This window comes from Syngnathus leptorhynchus, chromosome 18 (assembly GCF_054491065.1).
Source record: "Syngnathus leptorhynchus isolate UIUO chromosome 18, UIUO_Slep, whole genome shotgun sequence".
NCBI lineage: Eukaryota > Metazoa > Chordata > Actinopteri > Syngnathiformes > Syngnathidae > Syngnathus > Syngnathus leptorhynchus.
The window spans coordinates 960,820-984,407 of record NC_141212.1 but is presented as its reverse complement, the minus strand read 5'-3'; the positions used below and the strand labels follow the sequence as shown (position 1 = coordinate 984,407).

The window sequence follows — 23,588 nt, the reverse complement described above, 5'->3', positions numbered from 1 at the left end:
TCGCCCGTTACCCCGACACCACCAAAACCGCGGCGGCGGCCATGAATAAGACAAGACAACGAGCGTGCGTTTGAGATGCGAGCCGAATAAAAGGAGGGCCCCGCCGTGAAGGGGGTAAGCCAAATAGGGAGGGGAGGGGGGTCGGAGGAGGCGGTACGACCAGGGACGAGAGTTGGGTGACCAGTCTCCAAGCAACTCACAATAGAAGGTCAGCCACAAGCAGAAAGGAAGGAAAGTGCAAGGCGCTTCTTTCTTCAAGCGCAGGTAGACGGCCGGGCCGGGCCGGGCCGGGCCGGGCGAGCGAGGCGGCAGGGCTCGGCAAACGACAATCTCATCTCCGTCGCCTGACAAGATTCACCGGATTAATTAAAAAGCCTAAAAATAAATAAGGTAAACCTCTTAAATAATGACGCCTATTCCCAAACGTTAACTGAAGCGAGCATGCTTGGCCTCTTTTTAGCAAGCTAGTGAGCATTTTGAATAGCTAGAATGAAAACAAGCACCAAGGAATGTTTTCAAAAGTATTTGTAACTAAGTTTAACAAGTGGAAGGCATCAAACTATATAAAAAAATCGTATAATTTGTCTATATTACTGATTTTGGCAGGTCGCTGTAACTTCCCAACTCACACTACTTGACTTTTTTTTTTTTGCGTGACTTGTTTGGAACATTATGCTGTTTGCCAAGGCAGAGCTTTTGTGTCCCTCAACAGGGAACAGAAGAAGTGAAGCAAGTGGAGAGGCGCTTTTGCGTGAAGGCGACGGGCGCGCCAACGGAACAGTAAACAGCAACAAGGACGAGGGCCACAATGGCGGCTAGGCGGGCGGGGAATGTTTTCGCTTTTCAAATGCATTCAGAATCATCTTTCTATGACACGACTCCAATAAACATACTTGTTACTGAATGATCATCGGCGCTTTGCGGCGGGCGGGTGGGCGGGCGGCCAAGAATTTGTTAAAAGACGCACTCGAGAAGCTTGTTTAAAGAAATTACGCGCAAGGCCGCTGAGAACTTTGCGACGCCGCCAGCCGCTCGAAACTTTGCCGCCTTCGTGGCGACGTGGGAATGCTTTTGTGGATTGTTGACACGTAGACTCGTTTGAGTTCAGGCAAGAGAACGTGTCCCGGCGATACGAGGCGGCAAACTCCATTTTACTTTGAAAGGTCAACGCTGTAGTGCTAATTTTGCTAGCCAAATCAGACATTTGCATAATATACCCCGCCTCCAATCCAATTGGAATAAATTGATTCCCGTCTGATTTTGTTTTTTGAAGCAGAACGTTCATTAATGATCAGAACTAGTGTTGGCTGCATGATGCAGGCGTGTCCTTTCTGCAAATTGTCAAAGACGCGCTTTCAACTTTGCTATTGATCAGTCAATCAATCAATCATTCAATCAATCCTGATTGTCCGTTGCAGTCTGCGCTTGTCTTGTTTGGTGGGCGATCCGAACCAGACAGTGATGAAGGTGCAGAGTAGACAGGATGAGCTCCAGCTTCCTGAGTTGTCTCAGAAAGCACAAGCTTTTTTCGATTGCTATTTTTTTTGAAGCCACAAGTCATTTTTTTCGTAAATGAAGCCTTACTCGACATGGTCATCTGGGGTGTGCTTGCGGTTAAACATTGTCCCAAAGTTTGCCTTGGGCCTTCTGTTGTTTTCACACGAGCAGCGGGCCAATTGTGGGCCACCATTATTGACCGTGTAATTAAAAGTACTTAACGGTGTAACGCGCTGTAACGCGCTGTAACACGCACACGCGTCGCCATCTGCCACCGAGGCGGCAGATAAGGAGGCGGCGGCGGCGGCGGCGGCGGTGGCCTCACCGCCTCTTTTTTTTCAAGAGCGTCATTTGGGTTACCTGATTTGAATAGTTTTCATTTGAGGTATATTCATGTTTGCAGTGTCATCAAATCTGCAGAATGTGACAGGAAATGACTGGCAAATCACAGTCCCAGATATTTTGACCTTTATCGTCAAAAGTGCAGCCCGAGGAAGAAAAAAAAAAAAAAAAAACGAGATTCTAAATGTCATGGATTTACAAGGCAAGGAATGGAAAAACATGGCCGCCGGGTCACCATGTCTAAGGCATCGTCCTTCCGCGCGCACGCCGGCAGGTGGACGAGGTCGGTGTCACGGCACGCTCGGGGCACCCATAAAGACTGTGTCGATGGGGGGCAGCGAAGAAACTGGGTCCCGCCGCTGAGACAAGGAAGCGTCCTGGGAGGTGAACTGCGCGGCGGACACGGCGTACATGCAGGGGGCCGACCCTTAAGGAGCACACGTGAGACGGTTAGCGAGACGGACGTCTTGAGAGATGCTCGCTCGCTCGCTCACTCACCCGGCGCGCTGCGGACGTCGCTGAAGAAGGTTCCGCTCTTCCTGCCGGGCCGGTCGAGGATATTGAGGGGGTCGTGGACGTCCGAGAACGGCGAGCGAAGCAGCAGGAGGGGGCTGACGCCACTGATGACCGACACGTGCTGCTCTACCGCTGGCGCCATCCGCTGGCCCTCCAGGTAGCTGCCGTTGCCGTAGTAATCTGGGGGGGAAAAAAAATATCAAAAATGATTCTATCCTTATATGCTTAAAGAAAATACGCTTGCTTACCACTTGGAGCCGCAGCAGAATACGTTTGGCCCGTGCCGCCGCCAGCGGAGTGGTTGAGTCCGAAGGCCATGCCCTCGGCGCCATCCAGGACCTGAGCCGGCTCCAGACCGGGATCGTCCGAGACGGAGCCGTAGCAAGCGGGACCCGCGGCGGACGAGGACAAATGATGGGCGTCCCCGTAGAAAAAGTCTTTGGCGGCCGGCTGCTGGTCCTCAAAGTTCGGGTAGCGACACAGCTGGTAGGCTAAGGAGGACGTCGGGACGGAAGACGAGAACGTGCTCTCTGCCTCGGGCCTCCGCACAAAATAGAAGAGTCATATGGTGACCTGAAGGGGGTGCTGTACAAAAAAAGAAAGAGTTGAAGCTGACCTGAGTCCAGGCTGGTAGGCGGATGCGGTCGGAGGGAAGTAGGCCGAGCAGGGGTACAAAGTCTCCGGGAAGGCGGCGCAGATGTTGCCCGGCGCCGAGAGGTAGGACGAGGACGACGACAAAGAGGAACAGGAAGAAGTCGGGGCTCGGCTCCCCTGGTTGATGACCGAGTTTCTGTGCACCAGCGCCGGCGGAGAAGTGGGCGGCGTCATGACAGAAGCGCAAAAGTCGGCCGAAGCGCCTGCAAGAATGTCGCTGGCTGAAACGGGCCACTTTCAGGACTTTTGCAGTTTTCCCCGCATATGTACCTGCACCGGGGAAGCCCACAGAATCCGACAGCGGCAAGATGGCGGCGGTGCCCGAGTCCAGCCTTCGCTGCCAATTCACCGCCAGAGACGCTTCTCGTCTCGAGGCCTCGCTCTTCACCGATTGGTCGACGGACGCCCCTTTGTTGCGATTGGCTAGGAAGCAGGAACTGGGAGATGCCAAGAAGGTGGCTTTGCTGGCTCCTGAGAGAAAGAAAAAGTCAGCCATCCATCCATCCATCCACGCAAACAAAGATGGCCCGGCGTGAGCTCGGCCCACCTTCTTTCTTCATGTGTTTGTCCAGAAGGTTCTGCAGGTCGTGCTCCTTGTCATTGTTGAACTGGGTTTCCAGCGCCAGCAGGATGTACTCGTCCAGAAGCATCCGGATCAGATGGAAGGAACCTGAACATCATCCACATAGTTACGTACTCAACAGCAGACTGGTGAGGCGGGAGGAGTCGACTTTAGGGAAGAACGGGAAGAATTCAAGCCGATAATACAAATAAAACAAAGAAATACAAAGAAATAACAATATATGAAGTCATCCAAACAAGTTGACTAAAATAATGTTACACGTTGATGCACGCTTGGCCCAGCAGGACGTCAGCTGTTGGTGCGCACGTGCGTGTTTATTCGCGCAGCATGTTTGAACAGCCAGCACACCATCCCGAGATAAGACTGTTTAATGATTACTATTTATGGCCGGCCGGCCGGCTGTGTAAAGAGGAGCGCAAAATAGAGCCTCGGGATGATTAGCGAGAGGTCTCAGCGACTCACCGAAGCTGGCGGCGTTGTTGAGCGTCAGGTTGTGCATCACGCGGGCGCCAAAGAAGCTCCAGCGCAGCAAAAAGTCCTGAGCTCGCTTCTTCACCGAGCGGCCGCTCTGCTTGCCCGGCTGACCAAAAGCCAAAATCAAAAAGGCGACAAGGTCAGGGCGCCCCAAAACGACCCCTTACGGAACTTGACGTGGAGTTACCCCAAAGACCTTTATGACTTTGTGCTCCACCACTGTGTCCAGCCACTCCACGAAGGACTCCACGGTGGCGTTTTTCCTCAGGAGCTCCTTCAGCTCCTGGAAGATGGCGATGGCCTCGTCTGCGGGAAACACTCGCTTGACGTCAAACGCAAAGTTCCGCTCGGTCACGCGGCGGCGACTCACAGTCGGAGTAGGCGTCGTGCAGCTGGTCGGCGTTGGCGCTGATGCTGAGCAGCGAGTGCAGGCTGATGCTGTTCAGGTCCACCTTGTCCATGTCGGCCACCATGTTGCTCACCACGCTTTGGTCAAACAGCGCCGGACGGGCGATCTGGCAAAACCGGCACGCTGTGATGCGGCCGCCATATTGGATGTGTCGGATGCGCCCGCCCTCACCTGCGCCAGGTGCAAGAAGGACGTCTGCCGCTTGAGGGAGGACACGAAGCGACGCGCGATGGGCAGCTTCTTGGCGGCGAGGCATCCAGGGAGGTTGTCCAGGGAGGAGGCCAGCCACAGTTCCCAGTGCTTGGCAAAGCTGCGGATGTCCGCTAGCAGGCTGACAAAGGTCAAAGACGCCGTTAGCGAGGAAACACGACGCCATCGCGGTGCAGGTGTTGCTAAGCAAACCTTTCGGGCATCTCTTGCATCGTGGCGGGAATGAGGACATCAGTCAAAACCTGAGCACATACACACACAAAAAAAATACTAACAAAACGTTTCATGAAATTAGTAACGTAGGCGCTCCGGCGGCTCACCTTGTACAAAATGGAGTCGCACACGCACAAGATGTCCACCAGAGGGGGATTGTCCAGCAGCGGCAGAAGGTGCTCGGGCATGCCCTGCCAGAAGTGCAGCAGGAAATTCTGGATCTGGAAGAGAAGACGCGTCAGCTGCGTCGGAGCGCTCGCCGGGCCGGGCCGTGCCGGGCCGGGCCGTGCCGGGCCGGGCCGGGCCGTGCCGTGCGTCACCTCGCCAAAGTTGACGTTGATGGCGTTGTCCAGGATGCACTGGCAGTGAGTTTTGTACATCATGATCAGCGTGTCAACCTGGAAACACATCAACATGTCACGCGGGGACTTAGCCAACAACTTTGTCTTCCCTTAACAACCTTTTCTCTGGAGATGTTGCTCCTCAGAATAAGATGCTGAGCGCTGGGGAATTCCGGCAGCAGCGTTCCTGTTTTGGAGCTGAGGGAGTATTTCCGGGTGAAGCCTCCCTGCACGCAACATCCATGTCGGCATCATTCCGTGACTGTTATTCAAAATACATCTTACTCTTCAGTGTGTGATAAAGTTGAAGCTTATGCTCCATTAAAAAAAAAAATCATAGAAGCCGCTACCTCATTCTTCATCTTACTTCCGGAAAATCTGCCAACAAGAAAAAACATTTAAAAAAATGAAATAGTGTGTGTCCCATGAAATCAGTGAGTGTAAGGCGTGTAAATACCTGGTCAAACCTTTCCCGGAATAGACGGAGTGATAGTAAGCACTGCTCTCTTTGATGCCGATGCCGTAGTAATGATACCTGTCATGTAGCACCCAGATCAATAACTAAAAACAATGATTGTAGTTTGGACATCCAAATAATGACTGAAAAATAGCAAGGTGGCAAAAGCGTCGCTTACTTGGAATGTCCCCTGGTTCCCAGTCTTCTTGTGGTGAGGAGAGGGAACTTCTGTCGGATGGTCTGATTGGGTCAACAAAAAAAAACAACAACAGTTGGACAATGATGGTCAGAATTGACACATTCCGGAAGATAAACAAAAAGTACTTTTCCAAAGGTGGCAGCACAGGCAGGCTCCAGTTTGGCTTTCCTGCAGAAGTCCAAGTAGTGAGCGTAGAGGATGAAGCGAGGGAGACACACACCCTCGCACACAATGTAGTTCTCCTCCAGCCTGGTAGGTGGCGCCACAACAATCAACATCCTCACAATGCTGATGGTTCATAAGCAACATCGGCACTCACCACTGCAACGTGAGCTGTGTCTGCTTCTTCTTGTCTTTACTCATCTTGTTGATGCTTTTCCTGGGGGAGGCCAAACTGGCTTTGGCACTCGATTCCTCGTTCTGGTCCTGGTCCACATCCTGGTCTTCCTCTGAGGACGCCATTTCGTTGCTGTCCTCAGCCTCTGTGGAAAGTAGGCATGTTGAAGCCTCTCGCACAAGTTCTGGCCCAATTTCCAACGTCATAACTGGGAAAATACACTTGGACAATGTTTTTAGCACCGCCTGGTGGCTGGTCGGCGTCATTTTTTTTCCAGACAAATCCAATATAAGACCTTGACAAGTTAGACTCCACATAACAGCAAAATAGTAGAGAATGGACCTACTGTATTTGTACAAATAACACATTGTCATTGGTTTGAACCGCAATGCAATGGGAATAATTACAATTATTTGATTTTTTTTCCTTACCTGATTTGATGGCAGACTCATCATCCTGGTGAAAGTGTCCATGGAAGGCTGCGTCGACTTGTGATTGTGAACCACACAAAGTTTGGTTGAAAGCGTGAAGAGGTGAAAGCCCGTCAGCAGCCGAAGTCTCCCGGCTGTGTTTCGTCGCCATAGTCACACCATGCACAGGGGACATTTGGATTTTTGTTGTAGAAGAATAAGAAGCTACTGATCATTTGGTTCCTAAGAAGGCCTGAAGCGGAGTAGAAGCAGCCGCTGCATCTTTTATCAGGAGGAAGGCCGAGGAGGTGTCGTGCTGTGGTGTGAGAAGGTGAGCAAGCAGGCCCAGTACATGCGCACATCATATTTACAGAAGAACTTCTTAATCATTAACAGGAAGGGGGGCAGGGGACTCATCCATCTGTCCATCCAGCACCATCAGCACCCCCGCACAACCTCCAATCAGCTGCGTCCACACTCTTATATTTTTGTATTTCTATTTTCCACACCCTGACAATAAGGCCAGGCCAGGCCAAAGTCCTGAGAAAAATATTTACCAGAATGTCTAGGTGAATGCGTGACATCTTAATGAGAATATTAGTCAGCAAGAATTCTATGCAATGCTTAACATCAGATATACTTTGTTGGAGATACGTTTAATGACCACAATCAATGAAGTGTATGTATTACGTCTACACTCAAATGAAAAAAGAGAAAAAGAATTGACCTGAAAGTTTGTCGAAAGGAGCGACGTAATTCTTGACACATAATAAATAGCAATGTGTATAAGTGCAGGTTATAAACAAAACCTATTTAGATTTTTTTTAAAAACGTGAAAACAAACATCCGAATAGGGATCGAATTACCTGATTTGATCGCGATCTTCTCGCGCATGTAAATGGAGTAGTGTTGGCTCGTGAGTGAACGATTCATTCAAAAGAACGAATGTTTTCAGTGAACGAGAGTGAACGAATCACTTCCTAAAGTGATTCGTTCTTTTTTCAGTTCATAGGACTTCAACCAGTAGATGTCAGTCATGCGCATTGAAGCTGGTGCCACCACGACGTCAAACAAAACGAAGAAGGAAATGACGTCACTTTCCGTTCACGAATTTGTCGTAAATTGCATTTACCGTTCACCAACTGAACGGATCTGTGAGTGAACGAGTCAGTGAGTTTTTTGCATTTCCAGTTCATCACGAGAACGAACGGATCAGTGAAGGAATGAGTCCTGACTTTCCCGTTCGCCAACGAACGAGTCAATGAGCAAACTAGCTTCCTTCCTTCCCGTGCATCAACGTACATCGAACGCGTTGTGGCTCCTTGCGTGAACAATTCAGTGAATGAACGTGATGCAGAATGGAGATCAACGATTTGCCAAGGAAAGAAAGAACGACAACCTTCTTTTGTGCTCGTTTTCTCCAAGCTAACGACTAACTTTACTGCATGAAAGGATGCGCCGTTATGCAAGAGCGGGGAGATTAGGGAAATGTCGCCGTCTGGCGGACACGCCGTTGTAAATGAATGGGGTTTGGCACTTAGTAAATCTTCTACGGCCCGCTGGCGGTCCGTGGGACTTAGGCTTCTCTTTGGGTCATCTTTATTTGATAACACAGTAGTTTTTTAATAACGTGTATATACACGCCAAAATATTGTTATCCAATATATCTACTGCAATTTCACATTAGATGACTGGTTGTTAATGTACTTTTATTAATATCGTTTAAATAAACATTGCTGTTCAAACTTGTCTGGTGTTTTATTCTTTGTTTGACGTCTCCCTCGTCATCTTCATTTTCTCCACCCACCCAGCGCCGTGTGCTGTCCGGAGGAAGCTCCATGTTACATGAGCAGATCTTCGTTTGCGCAGATCATTAAAACTCGGTCATAAATTTGTATGAAACTCAAACCAGATGACAGTTTTTATTTTTATCAAGGCTTGTCTTTTTGACTCCTTTTTGAGCATCTTTTATGCGTGTTTACTTCATGATCCCAACTTGCGTTGTCTGCATGGTGTGGGAGTGTCTTGTGCACGTTGCTAAAGAGGCGCTTGCTTTTGTGTGACTTGAATTGAGCTTTCTCGGCTACCGTACACTTCCGCTTCAGCGAGCAGTTAGCTCTACAGGTTATTACCATTTGGGTTTTCGAGTGAATAATATCAACTTTTTCCAAGCTCTCGATTTGCTGTATGTATGTAAATGCGTTCATGTAAACAATAACATGAAAGGAGAAGATTTGTTAGTCGTTAGGTCAGTAGAACTCGCTAGCTCTCGTGAAACAAGAGGTGGAGCGTTAGCTAGCACGCCTACCCACCCACAAGTAGCACTCACTCGGCTGTCAATCAATGGATAATGAACGAAAGCGTTGTTTTTCCATGTCCAAACTTGAAGACTGGAGGCTCCACGTCGGCTGCTGGTCGTCGAAAGGTAGGTTACCTCCCCATTTTGTTTGCCTCCTAATCTTAGACGTAGTAGAAGGTCGTGACTTCAAATATTCCAAAATGTTATCAAAGGACATTTGAATTGGTCATTCCCAAATGAATCATGTCCTGATGATTATTTGGGCCACAGTGAAAAGAAACAAAAGAATTGCTCTACAATGGTTAAAGTGACTTATACTTTTGAAAAATGCATTTGAACTTCAAAAGTATAGTTTTGATCATAGTTGGCACACAAGAAAAGTGAAAGTGTACCACTGTGTTCTTCTAAAATTATGACTTGAATCTAAAGAAAAAAATGGTGTTAGTTGGTAGTGTTATGTGCTTGAGGAGCTGATGTCATCTTGTCATGGCACACCAGGGAGAAGGTGAGCACATGCAAGCAGCTGACATCTCTCACAAAACCTCTGAAAAGTGCTGGTGCTGGTACTGTGGAGTACCTGGCACTTGGCTTTTGTCCCAGTGAGAGATGTTTGCACTGTTTGCATGTGCTCACCTTCCCCTGCCACGAGAAGTAAATGAGCGAGCTCCTCAAGCACTTCATCTGCTTCCATGCAGGCAGACAGGGCCTTTTCAAACTGCTTTTCTATTCAATCAATTGTTCAAGTGTCTTTTTGTGATTTCTGAGCAAATGTGCTCATTTGATGTCTTTCATGCTTGCTGGTCACTGCAAAGTACTGTTTGAAAAGCTAAGTGTCTGTCCACTACTATGTTTTCAGCAGCCTTGAGGTGAGCATCACTGCAGCAGAGCCAAGTGTTTGACTGCTTCTCTCTCTCTGTGTGTGTCTCCACATGAGTCAAAGTGATGCAATTGTACAATTGCAGTCACTTTGACTCGTGGAGACAGTGAGAAGCAGTCAAAGACTTGGCTCTGTTCAGTGGCTGAAGGCAAACACTCAACTCAAAGCTGCAAAGAGCCTTCCAAAACCTAAGTGCCACTTTGCCCGCCTCCTACCCCTCCCCAAATTCAGCCTGGCCAATCACGGCCCGGCTCAAAATTTGCATAGCCACGCCCACTTTGTGTCAGCCAATCAGAATGCAGCATTTGCACATCTGACCAATCACATTGCTCCATTTTAATGAGACCACGCCCACTAATAACATGACCAATCACAGGTCACCTCATTTGCATATCCACGCCCACTTTTCAACCAATCACAGCCTTTCATTCTCATGGCTCCGCCCAGTTTTAGAGTTCTCGGCCAATCATGAACCAGTATTCCAGGTTTGACCCGCCCCCTTTCTCAAAAAAATTCACCCAAAAAAAAAAAATCCTAAATTTTTTATCGGGCGGAAATATTTTTGGGTTGGGGTTTTTTTGTTGTGGTGTTTGAAGGAAGAGTTGAACGTTTGCGTTATTTGTAATAAAGCTTTATTTCTTTTGCAGAGTAAACATTCAATCACAATAAAGTAACAAGTTGGATGGCAGTCTGCTTGTTGCCCAGTGGTGAAGTAGTCGGCTTGAGGGATGAGTGGTCGGCCAGAGGGACGAGTGAACGGCTAAAGAGACAATTGGTCAAGCCGTCTGCCAGACTGACCAGTATTAGTCCATGCCCAGACCTAAGACAAAGAAATTGGTAAGTAAAGTGTTAAGTCAACATTTTGTCCAGAAAATAGTTTGGCATGTAACATACCGGTGCGCAAGCACATTGTTGTTTACAGCAGGTATTGTGAGCTGCAGGATCAGGAAGCAGTTTTTTTTTCCTTGCTGCCTGTCAGAAAATAGGGGGAAAAAATTAGTGGAATAAAAAGATTGTGCAATGAGCATTTAAAGTGCCTCACTTCTCAAGTTGCCTTAGTAACAGGGAAATTGAAGACCTGCTAGTCTGGAGCTTTGCTCTGGTCCTCAGCTTCCTCCGCGAGTAGGTCCCAGATGGTGATTCACACTGGATAAACAAATATTCAAATTTTGAAACTTGTTTGCTAAAATGTCACTACTTTGCTTCTTACCAGCAGAGGACTCTTCAGGCAGCACCTACCCAGGTGATTAACTCACAGGAGGTTTAAGACAAATTGTGGACCAGGATTTGTCAGCTCTACCTGGAAAGAAAACACAAAAACTGCATTTAAGTTGACTACTTTTCTTTTTAGCTATAGACTGGAAGCAGCCGGTCGGTCATTGGTCCACAATTCTTGAAATGTTGTCAAAACTCCCCAGGGTGGACACCTGCACATAACACAAACGAGGGAGGGAGGGAGGGAGGGACAGATCCATCATGCTACCATTTAGGTTATTTGTGCATCTACTCTGAAGATGGAGGCAGCCTTGAAGAACCTCAGCATGGTTTTGGAGGCTTGGTTCCTTGTCCAGCAGGTGGCAGATTACTCTACTTCATCCTTACTGGAAACTGCTCTGCAGGAATAGGGAAGCATAAAACAAAAAGCTGGTTAGTGCTTTTAAACAAGGCCAAGTTTGTAGTAAATTACCCCTTGCCAGCACGTCGGACAAAACGTTGAACATGCCACAAGTTCAAAACCTTGTATATCTGTGCTGCAGAAAGTACGTCCTTTGGCACCACCTGGTGGACAGAATGAGGAAGAAGCTGAAATGTTTGACACGTGTCAAACAAACATTTGGAAGCGTGCGTGCTTCACCAGTGAGGAATGGAGGGCAGCTCCGGACTGATGGCTGTACATCTCTCCAAGCACAGCTTGCTGCTCTGAAAGACACGGTAAGGTTACAACCATTCTGCAGCCTTACAAGCAAATTGGGTTGAGCAAGAGTCTCATGAAGCTATGCGAGGACTGCAAGGCAGCCATCTTAGACTCTGCAGAAAAGAAAAAGCACAAATGTTTGCTTCAGTCAATTTGCTAATAAATACTTTCACCATTTTTGCAGTCAATCTGCTCCCTTTGTTTCAGATGCAGGCCTGTGAACAGAAGGGAGAAGGCAATTAGAAGCAGTCCATTGACTTGAAAACTCACAGAAAGTCCGTCGGTCATGCTGGGGTCGTTTTAACGAGTGGCACCTGCAGACAAAGCAGAAAATTAACACCAAAAATATTGGAGTTGTTCATTCTCTGGTTGATTTATGCAAACGCTGCTTTGTCTACTTACCTTCCGGCGCATCTCCAACCACAGCTTGCAGGTCTGAAAGACACGGTAAGGTTACAACCACTCTGCAGCCTTACAAGTAAATTGGGTTGAGCAAAAGTAGACCTACCTGCAAGTGTCTCATGAAGCCATGCGAGGACTGCAAGGCGGCCATCTTAGACTCTGCAGAAAAGAAAAACACAAATGTTTGCTTCAGTCAATTTGCTATTAAATACTTTTACCATTTTTGCAGTCAATCTGCTCCCTTTGTTTCAGATGCAGGCCTGTGAACAGAAAGGAGAAGGCAATTAGAAGCAGTCCATTGACTTGAAAACTCACAGAAAGTCCGTCGGCCATGCCGAGGTCGTCTTAACGAGTGGCACCTGCAGACAGAAAGCAGAAAATTAGCGCCAAAAATATTGGAGTCATTCATTCTCTGGTGGATTTATGCAAACGCTGCTTTGTCTACTTACCTTCCGGCGCTGTCGTCCAGACGTTGCTAAATGTTTGGGCAAAAAAATAGTGTTAGTGCTCTTTCCACACGGTGCGTGCGTGCTTGCTTGAGTTTGCAAAATGTAGCTGTACTTACCCACCGTCAATTGTTTGGTTGCACGCCAAATGAATGCGTTTTGGTGGTCGTTGAAGACGCTAACTGCTAACGCTAGCTTCTGCAAACTTTTCAGCTTGCAAGATGGAAGCACGCACACGCCCAAAGTGCAAGTTGACGCTGAAAGAGAGCAAAAGCAGTTAGTTTGAAAAGGTTAACAAACGTTGAACACTTACCTTGTGACTTTCAACGCTGTCGTGCAGCAGGTGGACCAGAGCAGCGTGGCGCCCGCTCGCCGTCAGAGGAGTGAAAGAATGAGCGCCGTCGCGTTCGTGACGCCTTTTATAGTCTTTTTGTGATGACGTCATCAGAAGGAAAAAAACTTTAAAAGAAATTCAACATGTTTGGCGGTTCCTGGTCTCGAACCAGCGCTGCACGCTTCAGAGTCAATGGCGTTACCCCCTCGACCATTGTTGGTTGATCAGTGAATGAAGAATTATTTGTATTATCCTAAATTATGACGCGATCTTCAGGAAAGGTTCAGAGTAACCTTCAATTACAAACACTTGAGGTCTGTATGGAAGATCTCGAATGGTCGAATGGTTATAGCTTTACCCTTGAGTTTGGGTGAGGCGGTTTCGAATCTTATAAGTTCTTCTATTTAATTTGCAAAAGTTGCAAAGAACAAGTCTCGAACCCGAGGCTGCTGGACACCAACCCAAGACCTAAACCACTCAACCATTTTGACGTTGAACTATACCGAGTGTTTTTATGTATTCATAGCATATGTCTCACGAAATCAAGGTCAAATGACTAAATTACAACTGTTTTACTAGAACAATCAATGCTGTAGTGGTTGAAGCTTTTGTCTTATGTTCGGGAGAACCGAGTTCGAGTCTCACACTGTTGCAAACTTTAGTTTAAAGTCTGCTTGGTGTGGGTCTCGAACCATGATCTCCCGATCACCGGACCAAGTTAAGAACCACTTTACCATTTTAGCAGCGAATCTCGCCAATTTTTTGGGGTAGTGTACTTTAGAATGTCAACCTGCTTAAACCAAAACGACAGAACATTCAATGGTGTAGTGCTGAAAGCTTTTACCTTATGCGCGGGAGAACTCGAGTCTCCCAGTATTCAAACTTTGGCCCAAAGTCTGCTTCATGTGGGGCTCGAACCATGTTCTCCCGAACACCGGGCAAAGTTAAAAACCACTTTGCCATTTTGCCAGCGAAGCTCGGCCTTTTAATTGGGTAGTGAACGTTAAATGTCAACTTGTTCAGGTAAAAATTCTGACAGATCATTCATTGGTGTAGTGCAAGGGTGGCCAAGACGTCGATCGCGATCGACCGGTCAATCACCAAGCCACTACTGGTCGATCGCGGGATATGAATTATTATTATTATTATTATTTTGCACTTGATGCGTGTGCAAACAACGGCGCTAATGTGGTGAATTGTCTTCGTGGCTTCGCTGGTCTTCTCAAAACACTTGATGAAAAAGGAAATGCTTCAGGGACACACGGCTGGTTGGAAAAAGATTTGATTCAGCCGATGTCAGAAGATGTTCTCTCACGCCCCACAGACACGATGTTCAAAAAGCAACGCCTTTCTTCTACTTGGCGAGACTCATGATCATAACTACTCTTTGAGATCCTCGTGCATGCTGGCTCTCTGCCCATACAAGGTCCTCAACTTAGACACCTGTCAACCTTCTTGAAAGCAAGCACAATTGCTCAAGGCAAATCACCCTGGTCCTCCTCACCAAGTCGGCTCAGATGTCCTTGGGCCTCATGCAGAGACATACGTCGGCAAAAATACACCACACTAACAACACAACACCAACACGCTAGCTCGCGAGTTCCCTCTAATTGACAAGACAGCTCGAGTAGGGCGATGTACGACTCGTGGTTTGTGTTGTGAACGCACCGCAGCTTTTGGAAAGTCAGGGGGAGTTTATGTACCGCCAAATAAATCCGACATTTGAGTGTCTAGATAGGTCCAACTGGCTGGAATACTAGTTCAAGGTGGCCAATACGTCGATCGCGATCGTCCGGTTGATCGCCAAGCCACTACTGGTCGATTGCAGGATATTAAAACGTTTTTTTGTTTTTTTTCCCCTGCACTTAATGCACGAGTATAGCAATGTACGAGCAATGCTCGGTGTTTTGAACGCACCGCAGTTTTTGGACAGTTACAGTTAGTTTATAAACCGCAAAATAATCGCTGCGGTGCGTTCAAAACGCCGACCATGCTCGTACATCTCCATACTCGAGCATCAAGTGCGAAATAAAGAAGATAAAACATTTTAACCAAACCAAGCCACTACTAGTCGATCGCGGGATATTAAAATTGTATTGTACATCGAGGACGTCTGGTCGGAAAAAAGAACATGTTCATTTTATGCTGGGTTACATAGGAGTGAATGGGGGCACTGCCATCTTGCGGTAGCTTGGCATCATTACATGAACTGCTTCATAAAGCCTGAACTGCTTGTTCATTTTACGCTGGGTTACAGACAAGTGAATGATTTTTCTGATTGGCTGTTGGATCTGTGACGTCACTCGGACACTCCATTAGGTACACCGCCATTTTTGGGTGTACCTAATCACAGGCCACTTCATTAGGGAAAAATCATGGTCAAAATTTAAATGAAAGTGAAAAGTGCCACACCCAAACAACCCCCCACTTTCTGATTGGCTGTTGGGTCTGTGACGTCACATGGACACTCTATTAGGTACACCGCCATTTTCAGGTGTACCTAATAACAGGCCACTTCATTAGGGAAAAATCATGGTCAAAATTTAAATGAAAGTGAAAAGTGCCACACCCAAACAACCCCCCACTTTCTGATTGGCTGTTGGGTCTGTGACGTCACATGGACACTCTATTAGGTACACCGCCATTTTCAGGTGTACCTAATAACAGGCCACTTCATTAGGGAAAAATCATGGTCAAAATTTAAATGAAAGTGAAAAGTGCCACACCCAAACAACCCCCCACTTTCTGATTGGCTGTTGGGTCTGTGACGTCACATGGACACTCTATTAGGTACACCGCCATTTTCAGGTGTACCTAATAACAGGCCACTTCATTAGGGAAAAATCATGGTCAAAATTTAAATGAAAGTGAAAAGTGCCACACCCAAACAACCCCCCACTTTCTGATTGGCTGTTTGATCTGTGACGTCACAAGGACACTCCATTAGGTACACCGCCATTTTCAGGTGTACCTAATAACAGGCCACTTCATTAGGGAAAAATCATGGTCAAAATTTAAATGAAAGTGAAAAGTGCCACACCCAAACAACCCCCCACTTTCTGATTGGCTGTTGGGTCTGTGACGTCACATGGACACTCTATTAGGTACACCGCCATTTTCAGGTGTACCTAATAACAGGCCACTTCATTAAGGAAAAATCATGGTCAAAATTTAAATGAAAGTGAAAAGTGCCACACCCAAACAACCCCCCACTTTCTGATTGGCTGTTGGGTCTGTGACGTCACATGGACACTCTATTAGGTACACCGCCATTTTCAGGTGTACCTAATAACAGGCCACTTCATTAGGGAAAAATCATGGTCAAAATTTAAATGAAAGTGAAAAGTGCCACACCCAAACAACCCCCCACTTTCTGATTGGCTGTTTGATCTGTGACGTCACAAGGACACTCCATTAGGTACACCGCCATTTTCAGGTGTACCTAATCACAGGCCACTTCATTAGGGAAAAATCATGGTCAAAATTTAAATGAAAGTGAAAAGTGCCACACCCAAACAACCCCCCACTTTCTGATTGGCTGGTTGATCTGTGACGTCACAAGGACACTCCATTAGGTACACGGCCATTTTCAGGTGTACCTAATCACAGGCCACTTCATTAGGGAAAAATCCTGGTCAAAATTTAAATGAAAGTGAAAAGTGCCACACCCAAACAACCCCCCACTTTCTGATTGGCTGTTTGATCCGTGACGTCACAAGGACACTCCATTAGGTACACCGCCATTTTCAGGTGTACCTAATCACAGGCCACTTCATTAGGGAAAAATCATGGTCAAAATTTAAATGAAAGTGAAAAGTGCCACACCCAAACAACCCCCCACTTTCTGATTGGCTGGTTGATCTGTGACGTCACAAGGACACTCCATTAGGTACACCGCCATTTTCAGGTGTACCTAATCACAGGCCACTTCATTAGGGAAAAATCATGGTCAAAATTTAAATGAAAGTGAAAAGTGCCACACCCAAACAACCCCCCACTTTCTGATTGGCTGTTTGATCCGTGACGTCACAAGGACACTCCATTAGGTACACCGCCATTTTCGGGTGTACCTAATCACAGGCCACTTCATTAGGGAAAAATCATGGTCAAAATTTAAATGAAAGTGAAAAGTGCCACACCCAAACAACCCCCCACTTTCTGATTGGCTGGTTGATCTGTGACGTCACAAGGACACTCCATTAGGTACACCGCCATTTTCAGGTGTACCTAATCACAGGCCACTTCATTAGGGAAAAATCATGGTCAAGTGCCACACCCGCCCTCACCCCCACTTTCTGATTGGCTGGTTGATCTGTGACGTAACTCGGACACTCCATTAGGTACTCCACCATTTTCAGGTGTACCTAATAATTCATGCATTCTTTTGTACGTGTCAAGAATGTGTATTTGACTACTTGCTCTTTATTTTGGAGGACACTAACACCTATTACACAACGTAAAACACATACATATTGTCATATAAAACAGTTAATGTCAGATTTTCATGTATTTATGCCCCAAAAAAAACATAAAAACAAGGAATAAAACACAAGACAAGTTTTAACATAAATGTTTATTAAAATAATAAGAACAGTAAATGCAGTAGATATATTGGATAACAATAATTAGGCGTGTATATGAATTATTTAATTATTATATGTTGAAGTATTAAAAAAAAAACGGATCAGTGTGTGTGTGGGGGGACGAGTCGTTGTACGATTCGTTGGAACGAATCTTTTGAGTGAACTCATTCTAAAGATTCAGTTCACTTAAAAGAACTGGAATGCACATCAGTAAATAGAGGTCAACTCGTTGAAGGGCGTAACCCGGTAAATGAATCAAACTGACATCTGATTGGTTCAACGTAATCAACTAATTATCAGTCGGCCAATCGGGTGGCGGGTTTCGCTTACAGCGCTTGGTCGTGATCCGCTCGTTGTCTGTTTAGCATCAGCGAGTTTACAACTGTCAAATTTGCTCATGATGGACACTTAAAAAGTAAGGAAACTGACAAAAACCACGGTGAAATGATTAACTTGTTCGCATTAAACGGTCGAAGGGAATGTCATGCCAAAAGGCACCGGGTCATGAAACTTCATCAAATTAGCATTGTGGCTAACTAGGTTTGTTGCTATCCACGTTATGCTTGAGAATGCGCGTGACTTCCGGTAACATACTTTCGTTTCGAGTTTTGCTATTTGTTACACGGATTTAGTTTCACGGAGTGGTTTATTTGAAGACCAAAAAAAAAAAAAAAACACACACACACACACAGCCTTTTCTGAGCAACTTTAAGCTCCCTTTGCATTAAAAGATTTTGCATGGCTTGCACAGATTCCATGTTGGCAAAAAGCTGCTTTACCAGAAGTCACACAACTATTTCATGCAAAGGCTCAAACGGTGTAAGAATAAGGTGGCTAGTTTTCAACCGTTGAGAAAGGTCCACCTTAATGAATGGCCTCCAGGCTTATTTTGTTGAAATGTTAGGAATTTTTAATTCCGCTCTCGGTAATACTATGAAACCTTTATTTTTCCTCACAAAGAATGGTGTTTGAATGAAGTTGCGAGGCGATTGAAGTCAATAAATGTTTCCAATGAAGAGCTGCTTGTTTGGCCTTGGCATAGGTCTTCTCTTTGCTCAGTGGCATGCTGATCAATTCATCTTGCTTTGAAGCTCAGATTGTTTTGCAATTGAATGTTTCTTTTTCTTCCTAACAGGTTGTGTCTTTGGGAGGCCAGCGTCCACGATTCAGCAGCCATGCACTCGTTGTTGAACACGCAATATCACAGGTTCAGAAAAGAAATCATTTTGAAATAATCAATCAATTTGAGACACTACATATGGCGCCAAATCATCTTTTCCTATTGAATGGAATAAAAATGCAGTTTATTCATTCTTGTCTTGAGATTAAAGGTGTACACATAAAAGATTCAAATGGAATTGTTTGTGTCCAGGTCCCAGGATCCTAGTCCATCTGGACCGTGTGCCCTCATGACAGTAGACCTTAAGTTCTCCCATTTGGATTGGAACCCTGAAGCGACCCTGGTCCACTTCCAGGGCCGGTACCTGACCCTAGACGAGCTGGACTACAAAACCCTTCAGCGTGAAATCCAAAACACGCCCAAGACCAAAGCTAACGTGGACGTGGGTGAGTTTTGCCTGGTGGAAGACGCAAGAACGGCCCAGTGGTACCGAGGAAGGTTTCAGGGGCGCAAAGGCGGCGTGTCGGACGTCTTCCTCATTGACCACGGCAGCGTCTTGAGCGTGGATGCGGCCCGCATATCTTTGTGCTCCAAGGATTTGTTCAGCCGACCTGCAAAAATCGTCTGTGGCTTCCTCGCTAACGTGCTGCTGCATGGCGGGTCGTCCCATTCGTCCGGCGTGGTGGACTTCCTCTCCAGCCTGATCGGGAAGAACGTCACGGGCTACATCCAAGCCGTCCTGCCTCATCAAGTTCTCCTGCTGGACGTTCCCGACGTCAACGACGAGCTAGTCAGGCAAGGCTTCGGCAAACACGTGGACAAGGACACCTTTCTTCTCTTGGTGGAGTTGCTCACCGAGGTGCCGCTCAAGCAAAACATCAATCCGATTCCGGACCTGCTGCTCAGCGGGCAGAGCGACCGCGTCTTTGGCTACAAGTCGTGCGGGTTGAAGGTCTACCAGCAGATCCTGCCTTTTTGCGGGCCCAGGATGAGCCGCGGCACCCGCCCTCGAGTCCGACTGACGGCCGCCGTCAACCCGGGTCTCTTTTATTGTCAGATGGTGAGTAAGGAGACTGACCTTTGGCTCATGTGCAAGAAGCTGGCCGCAGTCAATGACGGCCAAAGTCAGCAGCAGAAGACTCAAGCCAACGTCGGTCTCCTCTGCTCGGCCAAAAGCAAAAACGGCAAATGGTACCGAGGCTCGGTTCAGTTCCTCCCCATGAACTCGCAGGCGCAAGTCCTCTTTGTGGATTTCGGATTCTCAGAGTTAGTCAAAGTGGAGGACGTTCGCAGCTTGCCGCCCGACTTGTACTCAACGGCCATCATGGCCTTCCCGTGCTCGCTGGCTTCTCTGAAGGCTCGGGACGAGGAGCTCGCCAGTCGCCAGTTGAGTTTCCTCAAAGCCGGCTTGCTCGGGGCCGTCTTGGATGTGCTCGTCGATGCCTTCGACGAGGAGCGCTGCCTTTACTCCATCACGCTCCTTGATGCTTTGGAGAATCGCACAGCAGAAGAGGTTCCCAGACCTCATCCGAAAAAAGAGGAGCCTCGCCCGTCCCCCCAGGACGCAAACCTGTCCTACAAGACCATCGTTGGCCGAGAGCTGGCTAAGACCCTGAAAAGGGAGGAGCTACGGGAGCGCTCGGTGTTCGAGGCCTTCCTGGAGTTCACCCAGAATCCAAACGACTTTTGGATCCGGACCACCAAACGAGACGGCGAGTTCCAGGAGATGATGAGCAAAATAGCCCATCACTTTGCCGGCATGAAACTGGAAGATGAAGTTCTGCTGAACCCGGAGCTCGGAGCGCTCTGCTGCGCGCTCTACGAGGCCGACATGCAATTCTACAGGGGCGTGGTCACCGGCAAGCTCCAGCACGGCGCCGAAGTTGTCTTCGTTGACTTTGGCAATGTCAAGAAAGTTCCCAGTGCTCTAATCAAGAAGATCCCAGAGGCGCTGGCCTCCATTCCCGCCTTTGCTCTGTGTTGCACTCTGGTCAACGTGATGCCCGTGGACGAGGTTTGGACCCGTTTCAACTCGGACTTCTTCAGAGCGACGCTATCGGGCAAGTCGATGGTCGTCCACGTGGTCCAGATCACGCCGTGCAAGTGCGTCGTGGATTTGTACGAGGCGGAAGGCGATGGCGGTCGGAGCGTCGGCGAGATCATGGTGGCTTCCAAACAAGCCGAGTATTGGAAAATCATTCCGGAGAAACATCAGAAAGATGAGACGACAAAGAAAGCCATTCAGGATTCACGTGTCAATGGAAAGGAAGACAAATGTGACCACGAGTCCTCCACATCTCCAAGCTTGGAGAAGCCAGACCCTCCCGAAGAAGAGGAGGAGGAGGAGTTCATCTACTCCCATTTCGACTTAATGCCGGAGCACCAGGAAGACGTTTACGTCACTCACATCAGCGACGAGTGCCATATCTACTGCCAACTCCACCGGAACACTCGAGCCATCCAGGAGCTTGAAGAGAACATCTCAGAGCAAATTGAGAAAACAAAGGCAGCCAGTGCACAAGATGCTCTGACAAAACGGTGCCTAGCAAAATACTTGGATGGAAATTGGTACCGGGCCCTGGTTCTGAGCTCTCCGTCTCCGCGCCATCTCAACGTCTTCTTTGTGGATTACGGCAATTGCGGCATCTCAGAGAAAGCCAACGTGGTGTCCCTTCCCGGAGACTGCCGCTGTTTGTTGTCCACGCCCATCCAAGCCTTGAAGTTCAACCTGCCTTGCGTATCCAGGAAGGAGGTCAACGCCGAGGTCAAGGAATGGCTGGAGGAAGCGCTCCTCTATAAGCGGCTGAGAGCCGTCATCCTGGCCAAGTGTCCGGATTTTTCTTTTGACGTGCGCCTCTCGGACGGAGACCTGGACATCAACAGGAAAGTCAGAGAGCTCGTCGGTAGCGTTTTGGTCTCGACTGTCAGCTTGAAACAAACCACTGAAAAGCAGCCCGTGCTTGACGTCAGCTTGAAGGAACACCACAAGAATGTGAAAAAGCACCAAGATACAAAAAAGTCCAAAAGCCAACCTTTTGCGCAACACCTAGGCAAAGTTCGAAATCCTCAAGTTAGCCATTTGCCGCACAGGAAGGAGAAAGAAGGTTCCCGCTCCATCTGTTTCGTCTCCCACGTCGACTCGCTCCGTCACTTCTTCCTGCGGCTCTCCCGAGACCAAGCGGCCATCTTGAAAATGGACGAAGACATCAAGTCCATGAGCGAGCCTTCCTCGAAGGCCGCCGTCCTGCTGCGGCGCGGCGACCTCGTCCTGGCGCGCTACAAGAAGGACGGCGCTCTCTACCGCGCCGTGGTGGGGGCCTACCAAGACCGCTCCGCTTCCAAGGTGGACTTCCTGGACTATGGAAACAGCGCGCTGGTTGAGGAGAAGGAGATCTACGCCTTGCCCAGAAAATGTCTTCTGCTGCCGCCGTTCGCCATCCCATGTTGCCTGGCCGACTCCGGCCTTTACGATGACGACGACGCCGCCTTCACCGACGCCGTCGTGGGGAAACCGCTCATGGTTCACTTTGTCCGAAAACAGGGAACTCGCTGGCAAGTGGAGATGGACGTACTCAAGGATGAAGAAACATCAAAAGCCCCGCAGCCTCCTGCAATGGACGAAAAGGCCGAGCTCCGAGATCAAGCTGTCTCGAAAGTCACCGAGAATCAACAAGGAACATTTGAGACGTGTGTGAAGGATACAAACCTGAGCTCATCTGAAAGCTTCAAAACCAAAAGAGGAAAGAGGCCCGTCACAATGAGGCTCAAACAGAAGAGGACGTCCAGCGCCAAAATTAAAGTGGACCTTGTCTTCCTAGCTCGGTTGCTGCGGCAAAACCAGAAAGTCTTTCTTCCGCCGCCGCCGCCTAAAAGCCACAATCAACAACTTCTGCCAGAATCCAGTCTCCATCACAAGCTGGTATTCACTCCAGTCTCGCTCAACAAAGAGTACTCGGGGTTCATCTGCACAGCGACGACCCCGTCAGAGTTCTACGTGGTTCTGAAGGACTCCATGGCCGTGGTGAACAAAGTGACCGTCCTGTCGGAGCGCCTCTCCGGGTCAGAGTTAGCCCTCCTTCCCAAATGTAGCCTCACACCCGGCGCCGGCTGCTTGTTCAGATCGGACCTGGACAAGTGGTGCCGCGCTGAAATTGTCCGCGTCGACGACTCGTCCGGCGGTGTCGTGAACCTGGTGGACCGCGGCCTCTCCAACCATTTTGCTGGACAAGACTTGAGGATCATCCCGGAAGATCTTCTCAAACTTCCCAAAGTGGTCTATCCTTGCGTCCTGAGGGGGGCGAGGCCCGGCGGAGAAGACGGCCACTGGAGTCAGCAGACCAACATCTACCTGCAGAAGATCCTGAACCGCAACCTGAAGGTGCTCTTTCGAGAACTTCTGTCCGATACACGCTGGGCTGTGGACATTGTGGTGGACGGCGTCGACCTCGCCCAAACGTTGGTGGCCGCCGGGCACGGCAGAAGCGCCAGCCCAGGTAAACCGCAGTCACTAGTTCCCCTCAAAAAGAAGAAAGTCTCACTTTTTTTTGGGGACGTGTTCAGGTTTCAGGAGCAGAGTCGACAGCGACGACGGAGATCCAACACCTGCGAGAATCCAAAGCAGCCAATCAGGACCCGGCGGAAGGTTCCGGTGAAGCTGCCAAGCTGGAAATGAGACAATGTAAGAAAAGAATTCAAAATGTTCTGTTTGGAGACTGAGGTTGTTGTTTTTTTGTCTCCTCTGGCTCAGGTTTTCTGCAGTGACAACAAGAAGATGAACGTTTGGTTGTTCAAAGATGAAGGCCTTCACAATCTTGGTTGGATTTTCTACAGTTTGGGTTGTCTTCTAGTAATATTCAACTAGAAAGTCGTATTAAACTATTATTTCCATTTTGACGTTCATTTCTGAGGTCACTTTGTACGAAAGCATCCACTGAAAAAGTAAAAAAGTTCAAGCACTTACCTGCTGTTTT

The 23,588-nt window shown here is 48.0% G+C and overlaps 3 protein-coding genes and 1 long non-coding RNA gene across 30 annotated transcripts; 2 read left to right on the top strand and 2 right to left on the bottom strand.

The window, feature by feature from the left end:
• Positions 1-2,077: 2,077 nt before the first annotated feature.
• Positions 2,078-6,838, bottom strand: rfx6 (regulatory factor X, 6). The gene is made up of 20 exons (XM_085938275.1): positions 6,664-6,838; positions 6,215-6,377; positions 6,021-6,144; positions 5,875-5,936; positions 5,697-5,774; positions 5,590-5,617; positions 5,359-5,466; positions 5,219-5,296; positions 5,006-5,119; positions 4,878-4,927; positions 4,647-4,806; positions 4,437-4,581; positions 4,263-4,372; positions 4,055-4,172; positions 3,557-3,679; positions 3,299-3,480; positions 2,972-3,243; positions 2,604-2,896; positions 2,338-2,535; positions 2,078-2,266 (listed from the first exon to the last, which is right to left on the bottom strand). The coding sequence occupies exons 1-20, from the start codon at positions 6,836-6,838 to the stop codon at positions 2,130-2,132; spliced, it is 2,718 nt and encodes a 905-aa protein (XP_085794401.1). The 3' UTR covers positions 2,078-2,129.
• A 3,603-nt stretch (positions 6,839-10,441) lies between these two features.
• Positions 10,442-12,963, bottom strand: LOC147042117 (uncharacterized). 24 transcript variants are annotated; one of them, XR_015069005.1, is made up of 14 exons: positions 12,895-12,963; positions 12,701-12,838; positions 12,585-12,610; positions 12,354-12,494; positions 12,242-12,294; positions 12,136-12,168; positions 11,907-12,047; positions 11,674-11,738; positions 11,506-11,597; positions 11,354-11,431; positions 11,029-11,245; positions 10,897-10,964; positions 10,713-10,790; positions 10,442-10,638 (listed from the first exon to the last, which is right to left on the bottom strand). XR_015069005.1 is itself a non-coding variant. In XM_085938321.1 (14 exons), exons 4-7 carry the CDS (start codon positions 12,466-12,468, stop codon positions 12,018-12,020), a joined length of 231 nt encoding a protein of 76 aa, XP_085794447.1. In that variant the 5' UTR covers positions 12,469-12,494; positions 12,585-12,610; positions 12,701-12,838; positions 12,895-12,963; the 3' UTR covers positions 10,442-10,638; positions 10,713-10,790; positions 10,861-10,964; positions 11,029-11,245; positions 11,354-11,431; positions 11,506-11,597; positions 11,674-11,738; positions 11,907-12,017. The 24 variants fall into 24 exon arrangements, 10 of the variants coding, with proteins under 10 accessions (XP_085794447.1, XP_085794448.1, XP_085794449.1 ...); XR_015069007.1 differs by having other exon boundaries at positions 10,713-10,786; XR_015068998.1 differs by having other exon boundaries at positions 10,861-10,964; positions 11,354-11,426.
• LOC147042116 (uncharacterized) lies at positions 10,666-13,174 on the top strand. Its single transcript, XR_015069008.1, has 4 exons — positions 10,666-11,465; positions 11,576-11,750; positions 11,941-12,180; positions 12,388-13,174. It is a non-coding gene; the product is annotated as an uncharacterized LOC147042116 (long non-coding RNA).
• Positions 13,175-17,823: 4,649 nt separating this feature from the next.
• On the top strand, positions 17,824-23,565 carry tdrd15 (tudor domain containing 15). 4 transcript variants are annotated; one of them, XM_085937021.1, is made up of 5 exons: positions 17,824-17,913; positions 18,634-18,705; positions 18,871-23,111; positions 23,179-23,296; positions 23,366-23,565. In XM_085937021.1, exons 2-4 carry the CDS (start codon positions 18,674-18,676, stop codon positions 23,268-23,270), a joined length of 4,365 nt encoding a protein of 1,454 aa, XP_085793147.1. In that variant the 5' UTR covers positions 17,824-17,913; positions 18,634-18,673; the 3' UTR covers positions 23,271-23,296; positions 23,366-23,565. The 4 variants fall into 4 exon arrangements, with proteins under 4 accessions (XP_085793147.1, XP_085793148.1, XP_085793149.1 ...); XM_085937022.1 differs by lacking the exon at positions 17,824-17,913 and adding an exon at positions 17,933-18,038; XM_085937023.1 differs by lacking the exon at positions 17,824-17,913 and adding an exon at positions 18,310-18,423.
• The last annotated feature ends 23 nt before the right edge of the window (positions 23,566-23,588 follow it).

Bases quoted from the DNA above. Each gene is read 5' to 3' on its own strand.
- rfx6 (XM_085938275.1), bottom strand. From the start codon at position 6,838: ATGTCCCCTGTGCATGGTGTGACTATGGCGACGAAACACAGCCGGGAG. The intron at 6,145-6,214 runs GTGAGTGCCGAT...GCCACCTACCAG, and splicing joins ACACAGCTCACGTTGCAGTG to GCTGGAGGAGAACTACATTG. The intron at 2,267-2,337 runs GTGAGTGAGCGA...GTGCTCCTTAAG, and splicing joins CGACGTCCGCAGCGCGCCGG to GGTCGGCCCCCTGCATGTAC.
- LOC147042117 (XM_085938315.1), bottom strand. From the start codon at position 12,468: ATGGCCGACGGACTTTCTGTGAGTTTTCAAGTCAATGGACTGCTTCTA. The intron at 11,598-11,673 runs GTGAAGCACGCA...TCTGTCCACCAG, and splicing joins CTGCCCTCCATTCCTCACTG to GTGGTGCCAAAGGACGTACT. The intron at 11,432-11,555 runs GTTTTGAACTTG...CTATTCCTGCAG, and splicing joins CTGCAGCACAGATATACAAG to AGCAGTTTCCAGTAAGGATG.
- tdrd15 (XM_085937020.1), top strand. From the start codon at position 18,611: ATGTTTCTTTTTCTTCCTAACAGGTTGTGTCTTTGGGAGGCCAGCGTC. The intron at 18,706-18,870 runs GTTCAGAAAAGA...GTTTGTGTCCAG, and splicing joins TTGAACACGCAATATCACAG to GTCCCAGGATCCTAGTCCAT. The intron at 23,112-23,178 runs GTAAACCGCAGT...GGACGTGTTCAG, and splicing joins CGGCAGAAGCGCCAGCCCAG to GTTTCAGGAGCAGAGTCGAC.